Genomic DNA, 8616 nt, shown 5'->3' on the forward strand with positions numbered 1-8616 from the left:
ATATCCAAGGCCATCGGCGAGGACAAGACTGCCATCCGGATCAGCCCCTGGAGCAGGTATCAAGGTGCGTACGTGGAATTGAGACTGGCAACCGCCCGTGCTCGTTGAGCTGAGCTAACGGCCCTCGATGCGTTCCTATGCAGACATGCGCATGACGGACCCGCGCCCGACGTTCTCCCATTTCGTGTCCTGCCTCGTAGAGCGACACCCCAACCTTGCATACATCCACGTCATTGAGCCACGCATCGATCAGCTCCCGGACCAGCCGTCCCCTATCGAGGAGGTGAGTGTCACAAGTACGGCCACCGCACCTGACACGCAACTAATTGTCATGGGTTGACACTGACTTTCGTATAGTCGAACGACTTCCTGCGTAAGGTATGGGCGCCGCGCGCGTACATCGCCGCGGGTGGCTTCACACGCGACCTCGCGCTCCAGACCAGCGAGCAGACGGGCGATTTGATCGCCTTCGGGCGCGCGTTCCTTGCGAATGTATGTGTTCTGCGTGTCGTTCCAGTGCGTCGCGCACACGGTTGATCAGCGTTCAATAATAGCCGGACCTCCCCCTCCGCCTTGCGAAGGACCTGCCGCTGACGGAGGGCGACCGCGACACATACTACACGGCGGAGAGTGCACGAGGCTACACGGACTATCCGTTTGTGGACAATTCTGAAGCGCAGAAGTAGAAACGAGATGGTTGCATCACAGGGGGACGTCTCAGTTGAATCGACGGGAATGCAAGGTATGATTGATTACAAACAAGGAATCCGCGAGCACATCATCACGCGAATGGGATTTACTGTTCTGGAACTATGTTTCTGTCCGTTAGGGACTGCGAATGCAGCAATGCCACCATGTTGGCCAAGGTATCATTTGGATCGTGTAGACTGTTTGAAGCTGCCGATTCGTTCTGGCTGCGACCGGAAGTAACAGTGCGCGCATGGTACCTCTGGGCATCGAGGCTATGAGGATCGAAGGCACGATGAGACGACTCGCCTATACTCCCAGTCAGTAACATCCTCTGTATCTCACGAAGCACATCGGCATCGGGCGGCAACACCGCGTCTTCAGCCCGTAGAGTGTGCAGGCCCCGGTGTACCATCCCTCTCGAAGGTCTTGAAGAGTAGAGCGCTAATGCCCCTCGTCCCTCGAGAACAGGAGAATAGGTAGTCTGAAGAACATCAAACACATCCAATGAACATAACTATAGGATGCACATGATCGATGGAGTTGTATGGCCTACTTGAGCGTGCATCTCGCGCGGAGACGCTCGCGTTGCAGAAAATGACATGCTCGATGTTTCCTGCGGACTGGGTGGCATTGTGGCTGCAGTGTCCACGCATAGTTGTGCTGCGGGTACAATGCCATCAGAAACGTGACCAAAAGAGCCAGTATGACGGCTCACGGGTCATCGGGAAGGGCCTGTCTGTGTGGAGACAGGCACAATCGCGTCCAAAGCAGCAATCGGTCTCGGTGGGGGGTGCCGTGGAGCCGGAGCCGCAGCTGGAGGTTTCCGGGCGTGAGGTTCGTCCACATACACGACGCCAGCAGATGGCCCCACATCCCGGCCACGAACACCAGACGAGAATCTGGGACATGATCTGCTGGATCTACGGGAAGAGCCTCGAGACGATCTCTCGGCCTCCGTGGATAGTGTCGCAGAACGAAAGGCATAGCGTTTGAAACCGCCATCAACTGAAGTTGAGCGACCGCCGGACATAGAGTCGGGCGACCAAAAGGAGCGATCGATATTGGCTTCGACCCATCTATGACAAGCGGCGGCTTGAGATGAGGGAAAACACGTCCCGATTAACGTTATGCAAAACAGGGATCAAATCGTACATACTCTAGACGAGGCAACCGAGCGGTCGGAATCTTCAGAGGGACGTGAAGTGACAGTCCAGGGGCGGGATCCACTAGTCTGTTGAAACGTTTCGGGACTCGGGGTATCGGTCTGAATATCCGTGGAGGGAAACGTGGTCAAAGGAAAAGGGACGACAGAGTGCCGGTCTTTGAGGGATGGAAAATTATTCCCATGTTCTTGCACAGCTATGTACTGGAAGCTGCGAGCCGTGCGGGAGACTACCAACTTCACCAAGTGGATCCAGCTGCGCACACGGCATGGCTCAAAATTTCCACCTTTCACCAGGGGAGCTCGTCATCCAGGCCAGTGACCCGGTCAGTGTGCTTTGTACTGTGAGACCCCAACAGATGTGGAAAAAAGCGCGAGACACACGAAGGCCTGGTGCAGGCCTACCAACATGCAAGTTCTGGAAACATTTGCTGTCTGTACCGGATCAGCCCCGACTTTTTTTCAGTCGAGAGCCTACCTTGGAGAGTATCTGCCATAACGCTACAGGCCCCGTGCCAGAGTAAGTAAGCACAGGCAGAGGCTTTGGAACAAGAAAGAGCATCACAGCTTATTGTGCCTTACCGGGAAAGCCGGCGGACCCCAGAGTCTGGACCCCCTGTCTGATTGGCCCGGGAGCCAAAATTATTGATTGGAGTGCGAGCGAGCATCGCGAGACTACCAGCGACTTTTCTCACAATCTGATTGGCGGTTCTCGATGACGTCAAAGAGCCAGCCCGAAGCCGATGTCATGACTCATGAGCTCAGCTCAGAATTGGTGCAACGGTGGCACTGTACTTACATGAGTCATTTATTTTTCTGCAACCGGATTGTGCATATTCAAGTTTTACATTACGATGAGATTGTGATACTGATTCTATGCCTTCAATGCTAACCAAAATTTCCAGCATAAGGCTATGCTGTGTGGTCGCAGCCAAAGTGTAACCTAGGTAGTGTCTCTGAGTTTTGACTTGGTCTAGACTCCAGGTTTAGGCCTATTAGGGGTCATCAGGAAAACACTCTTTTTGATTATGGTGTTTGTGGCAGGTCAAGGAGACAGCATAAGTACTATAAGCAAAAAGAGTGTTTTCCTAATGACTAGTGGACTGACCTACCATTCTCATAGTATTTTCCACAGTGTGGTGGAGGAGAATGCCCTAAGGCTCAAAGAACAATGGTGCACTTGGTACCCATTTTCTTTTTCAACTTTTCCTTGCTTCTCTCTTTCTCTTTCCTCTGCAATTGATGGACACAGTTGTATCTCTTTTCCTTCAACTCTAAGGCTTGCGAGGACAGTGTCGCGACTTAAGGTCAAGCAACAGGGGAGAGTCCTGAGAGCTGGTGTCACGAGTTGGCACGGTGTCTAGCTGTTTTTTAAAAATTTCCTTTTTGCGGGCTCAAACCCGCAACCTACCCGCAACCTCTGTACTACATGCCTGATATGGACATGTTGCTATCTACTGTACAATTATATTAGATGGGGTGGCAGTGCACGGCACAGCTCAGGTTCCACTGACACAGCCTTTCTGACTCACTGGCCTCTGGGGCCGCGTCAGCATGCTGCGCACAGACCAGCTGTGCACAGACCAGTGCGCTGATACGACCTACGAAACCCTAACCCCTAACCTGGGTGCGACCTAAAGGGACTAGAGAGACGGATTATAGTCTAGTGAGAGGGGAGTTAGCAGCAAGGTGTCCCGCGGTTCGAGTGAACACGAGAAACGCTCTTGGGAAAGGTTACGAACAAACGGGTAGGTACGAGGTGGCTTCGACACGTCGTCGAAGCTACTCGGAGGCTGTGGAAAGTTAGCGACGATCGAAGCTCGGTAGAACTCTTCGATGTATCGTAGAGAGAAGGGACTCGATTCGATAGGGTGTACTTAGCTAGGGCGCGGTTCGCAGTTTCTTCGACAATAGTCGAAGTCAAAGGGTTCATCGAGACGGTATCGACAAGTGAACGCAGTGGACGAGGTTTCGAGGTTACGCAGCGAGGGACGAAGTGACGCAGTTGAAAGCTTAGACGCGGGGCGAACTCGACTTATGAGCTCTGAACTCGAGGGGGGGGAACCGGCTCTTGTTATTTTTGGAGAAGTACGACAGAATTTATACTACACAGAACGCTACGACTATCGAAAGTGGCACACTGGTACAAGGGGCTTTGCATTGTTCCTCAAGAACCTGCCTCACCGAGGGGCACATACCAAGTCCATCGGTAGAGTGACGTCATGCCGAACGCGGAGATGAAGAGCAACATATGGCCACTTCGGACCGGTAGCCGTCGTGAAGGCATGCCGCGAGGTTTGATACCTAATCGGGAAAGACCGGCTACCTCGGTGTGGCTTGGAGCGAAGCGCGCGCTTGGCCGAGCGGCGTCAAGTGGCCCTATTGTTCGCCGAATGCGGAAGATGTTCCGAGATCTACGCACGAGGCATCGGGAAGACCGTACCGAGCTTCGAGTAAGCGTCGCGCACCGTCGAAGGTGTCGAAGAGTGTCGAAGGCGAAATCGAAGTGTTGGGAGACTGAGTCGAAGTGCCGGGCGGGATGCGAGTGCCAAAAAGAGGTGAATCGGGGCCCAGAGGGGCTTGGCGCCTATCATCTCCTCCCTATTGAAATTTGGACCGCCCTCGGTCCTCCACGTGATGCGAGAAGCGCTATGGTCGTGAACGGATCGAAGCGGAATGGCAACCCGGGTAGACTTCGAACGCCACGTGGCCGGCGCTAAATGCTGGTCGGAAAGGGGTTATAAGCAGGGTAGACTTAGCCTTATTTTCCCCATCCCATCGTTCCTTCGTCGCTACCTCGTCGCCCTCTCTCATATACTCGCTGCTTCCCCGATGTCTGCTCGCTCCGCCACCCCTGCGTCGACGCCTTCGCTCGTCAACCGCCGCCTCGCTTCTCTGCTTGTGGTCCTCGAGGCTCCGCCGACCGCCGACGCCACGCTCGATGTGGTCGAAGAGTGGGCACAAGACTTGTCGCCGCTCGTGGTAAGTCGCTCGTAAATCTGCCTAACCCAACTAACCCTTTGTTTTCGAACAGCTCGCCTATCGCAAGGCCTTGGGCGCCATCCGCGACGAGGAGACGGAGCTGCGCGTCGCCGCCGCCGTCAAGCAACTCGCCGAGCGGGCGTCGGAGTCGTGGGTCGAATGGGCGCGCGGTGACTGGCCAGAGCTCGCGACCGCCATCGACGCCGAGGTCGAACGACGCCTCGAAGAACAGAAGCGCCTCGCCGAGGAGGAAGCACGACGCGTCGAAGAGGCCGCAAAGCGTGCGAAGGCCGCCGAGGAACGTCGCCTCGAAGACGAACGGCGTCGAAAGGACGAAGAGGAACGGCGCCTCGAAGACGAACGTCGCGCGCAAGAGGCCGCTGATGAGGAGTTGGCGCGGATCGCGGCCGCCGAAGGCCTTCTTTCTGACCCCGCGCCTGCCGGTGTCGACAAGGGGAAGGGGCACGCGAGGGTCGACGAGGAAGTCGCTGAACTGTCGGACGACCCTTCGATCGTAAGTATTTTCTTCTATCGTCGTTCGGTGACTAATCTCTTTTTCGTAGAAGACTCCTCGGACGGTCGAACGTCCGCTCGCGATGACCGAGGTCGACATGGCCGCCGCGGCGATTGAGAAGCGCCAGTCGGGACAGAAGGTAAGCTCGACTCTTCGTCGAAGCGGTTCGAAGCTAACTCTTCGATAGTGCGACCGTTGCGCCGGCTACCGCTCGGCCCCGGTCGATTGCGTGTGGGCCGAGAATGCTACGACCTGCGATAGGTGCGCACAGTTCCAACAGGGCTGCTATTTCGACAAAGTGTCTGTCCTGGGCAAGACAAAGAAGATGCGCGGCGGGGGATCTACCACAAAGAAGCGCAGTAAGTCGTTTCTTCTTGTCCTAGGCTTTCGCTGAGCTGACAACTTAGTAGTTCAGCTGACCTCTCCTGGGCCTTCGGTCGCAGACGCGAGTGGTTCGAAGAAGCGCCGAGTCGACGAGCCTCCACGACCCCTTCTACGACGGCCTCTCGATGGGGCCAGCCGCCTTGGGCTCGAGCAGGACGACCTTGACGCGCTCGACCTTGACGACGAATCTCGTGGAATCATCCGCGTCATTCGCGAGGAGCGTGCTCACATCGCGCGCCGTCGAGCGCTCCTCCACGACATGGACCTCGACCTTCAAAAGATGGTGTCGCGACTTGAGGTCAAGCGACAGGGAAATACCTAGAAGCGAGGGGCGTCCGACTGGTTCTCACCGAAGCGATGGTGAGCGAGGCTCAAACCTAAGGCTAGGGACAAGAAAATGTATTAGTTAGTAAGGGTAAGTAAAGGATACAAGTAAGAGCTTACTGACCTAGGGACAAGAGGTCGAAACTGAGGTCCCTAGGGCAGCAGAGGCCGGTTTATATACATGGGGAGATTAGGGCAGGCTGTGCGCGTTGGTCCATGCGCAGCTGGTCCGTGCACAGCATGCCGACGCGGTCCCGGGGGCCGGTGAGTCAGAGCGGCTGTGTCAGCGGAGCCCGAGCTGTGCCGTGCGCTGCCGCCCCATCTAATCTAATCGTACAGTAGATATGATGCGTCTGTATCAGGCAAGTAGTACAGAGGTCGCGGGTTCGAACCCGCGAAAAGGAAAAAATTAAAAAACGGCTAGGCGCCGTGCCAACTCGTGACATTACCCCCCCCTCAACGGCGCATGACCTCATGCGAGGCGCCCTTGCCCATCTCCCACCCGGAGCGGCATCGTGCTTCAGTCAATGGCGAAGGCATTGGCTGAAAGTTGAGACCACCAAATGTAGCAGCGTTGAGGCGGCGAGGGGCGTTCGGATTCTTCCGGTGGAAGTCGGCAATGAGGGCCGGCGCATTGGCAACATTGCGCGCCGGTTCCCATGACGTATGTGAGTCGTCATAACCCTTCCACTTAACGAGGTACTGTAGCTGACGCCTGAAGATTCTCGAATCCTTGATCCGCTCAACCTCATACTCCTCGTCGCCCTCAACCTCGATCGCAGGCGGCTCCTCCGGCTCCCGGCCCGGGATATCGCTACGCGTGTACTTGCTAAGCAAGGAGACATGGAATACCGGGTGCACCGGCACCGACTTTGGCAGGACTAATTCATAATCCAAGTCTCCGAGCTTTCGTCGCACGGCATAAGGTCCGAGGCGCTTGGGACTGAGCTTTTTGCTTGGCTGTTTCAGCTTAAGGTTTCGAGCGTCAAGCCAGACCTTGTCCCCCGGCGCAAAGACCGGTGCCTCCTGCACGTGCTTGTCGTAGTACACCTTCATGCGCTCGGCCGACAGCTCGAGCGCAGAGCGCGTATCGTCGCGAATCTCCTTCAGGATCTTGAGCCGATCAGCAGCCGCAGGCATCGCAGACATCGGATTGATCCGCACTTGGATCTCAGGATTGTACCCCTGATGCAGGAAGAATGGGGAGTGCCCAGTCGCGGAGTGAACTCGGTTGTTTAGTGCGAACTCCGCGAGTGGCAACTGCTTTGCCCAATCATCCTGCCTGTGGCTTGTGAAAGCACGCAGGTACTGTTCAATCTCCTGATTCCAGCGCTCAGTCTGGCCGTCCGTCTGGGGGTGGAACGCTGTGGACAGCGCCGGCTCGATCCCCAGACCCTTGTACACCGCGTGGAGATACTTCGAAGCGAACTGGGGACCTCGGTCTGATATGACCTTGGCCGGGGCCCCATGATGCTTGAACACATCGCGGATGTACAGGTCCGCCGCACCTTCTGCCGTCAGGGTCTCATGACAGGCCGAGAAGTGGACCTGCTTGGTAAAGCGGTCGGCGGTAACCAGGATCGAGTCGAATCCATCAGACTTTGGCAAGCCAACGATCATATCGGTCGTGATGATCTGCCACGGGCGCTCGGGGATCTCGTTCGGCTTCAGCGGACCCTGGGGCTTGGCTGGGAATGTCTTGGTACGGTTGCACACGTCGCAGGTGCTTACGTACTCATTGACGAATTTAGACATCCCAGGCCACCAGTAATTCCGTGACACGAGCTCCAGGGTTTTGGCACGGCCGCCATGACCGGCGATCGGTGAGTCGTGGTGGATTTTGACTATATCCCGCCGGAGCTCTGCGTTCTTTGGGACGTACACACATCCGCGGAACAGCAGAAGCCCTTGTTCGGCATTCCACTCCTCAAAACCCCTTTGCAGCCGGGGCGGCCCGAGGTCCTGTACCTTTTCAAGGGCCTCGGCCACCTCCCGATCCTTCTCCGAACATTCCCTGATGCGCTTCAGAAGCGACTGATCGGCCGTCACCGAGGCGTGACCGCGCCTGGCGGAGGCGATGCGGAAGCGCTCTGGCTTGAGAACCACCTGATCGGTGTTATCGTCCTCATCGCCGATCTGGTGGTCTGATCGACGCGACAGGGCATCAGCCTTTCCATTGGACGTCCCGGCTTTGTGCGTGATGCGGAAGTCGAAGCGAGCTAGGAACAGCGACCATCGCGCTTGACGGCGCGTGAGGTGCTGGGATGTACGCCAGTACTCGAGGTTCTTATGATCGGTCACGATCTCGAACTGATTGGGTAACCCCTCGAGATAGTGGCGCCAATCGTCTAGCGCCTCAATGATCGCGAGCATCTCCTTATCGTAGATCTCGTAGTTCCGCTGTGCCGGATCCATCGCATGGGATCTGAAGGCGATGGGATGCCATTTTCCGTCATCCTGCTTCTGCATCAATACGCCGCCAGTGGCATAACCCGAGGCATCAACCTCAATGCGCGTCTCCCGATTAGGGTCGTACAGCGCCAAGACTGGAGGTCGTCGC

General features: G+C 56.4%; 2 protein-coding genes across 2 annotated transcripts; both read left to right on the plus strand.

Annotated features, from left to right (window-relative positions):
* POSPLADRAFT_1132881 (hypothetical protein) lies at positions 1-686 on the plus strand (the record flags this gene model as incomplete). The annotated part of the gene is made up of 4 exons (XM_024484266.1): positions 1-64; positions 144-289; positions 358-492; positions 555-686. Coding segments are annotated over 4 exons (477 nt in total), but the record flags the coding sequence as incomplete, so codon positions are not given.
* A 3842-nt stretch (positions 687-4528) lies between these two features.
* POSPLADRAFT_1110639 (hypothetical protein) lies at positions 4529-5973 on the plus strand (the record flags this gene model as incomplete). Its single annotated transcript, XM_024483364.1, has 5 exons — positions 4529-4834; positions 4887-5348; positions 5398-5487; positions 5536-5707; positions 5759-5973. Coding segments are annotated over 5 exons (1245 nt in total), but the record flags the coding sequence as incomplete, so codon positions are not given.
* Between the last annotated feature and the right edge of the window lie 2643 nt (positions 5974-8616).

This window comes from Postia placenta (genome assembly GCF_002117355.1).
Source record: "Postia placenta MAD-698-R-SB12 unplaced genomic scaffold POSPLAscaffold_2, whole genome shotgun sequence".
Taxonomy (NCBI): Eukaryota; Fungi; Basidiomycota; class Agaricomycetes; order Polyporales; family Adustoporiaceae; genus Rhodonia; species Rhodonia placenta.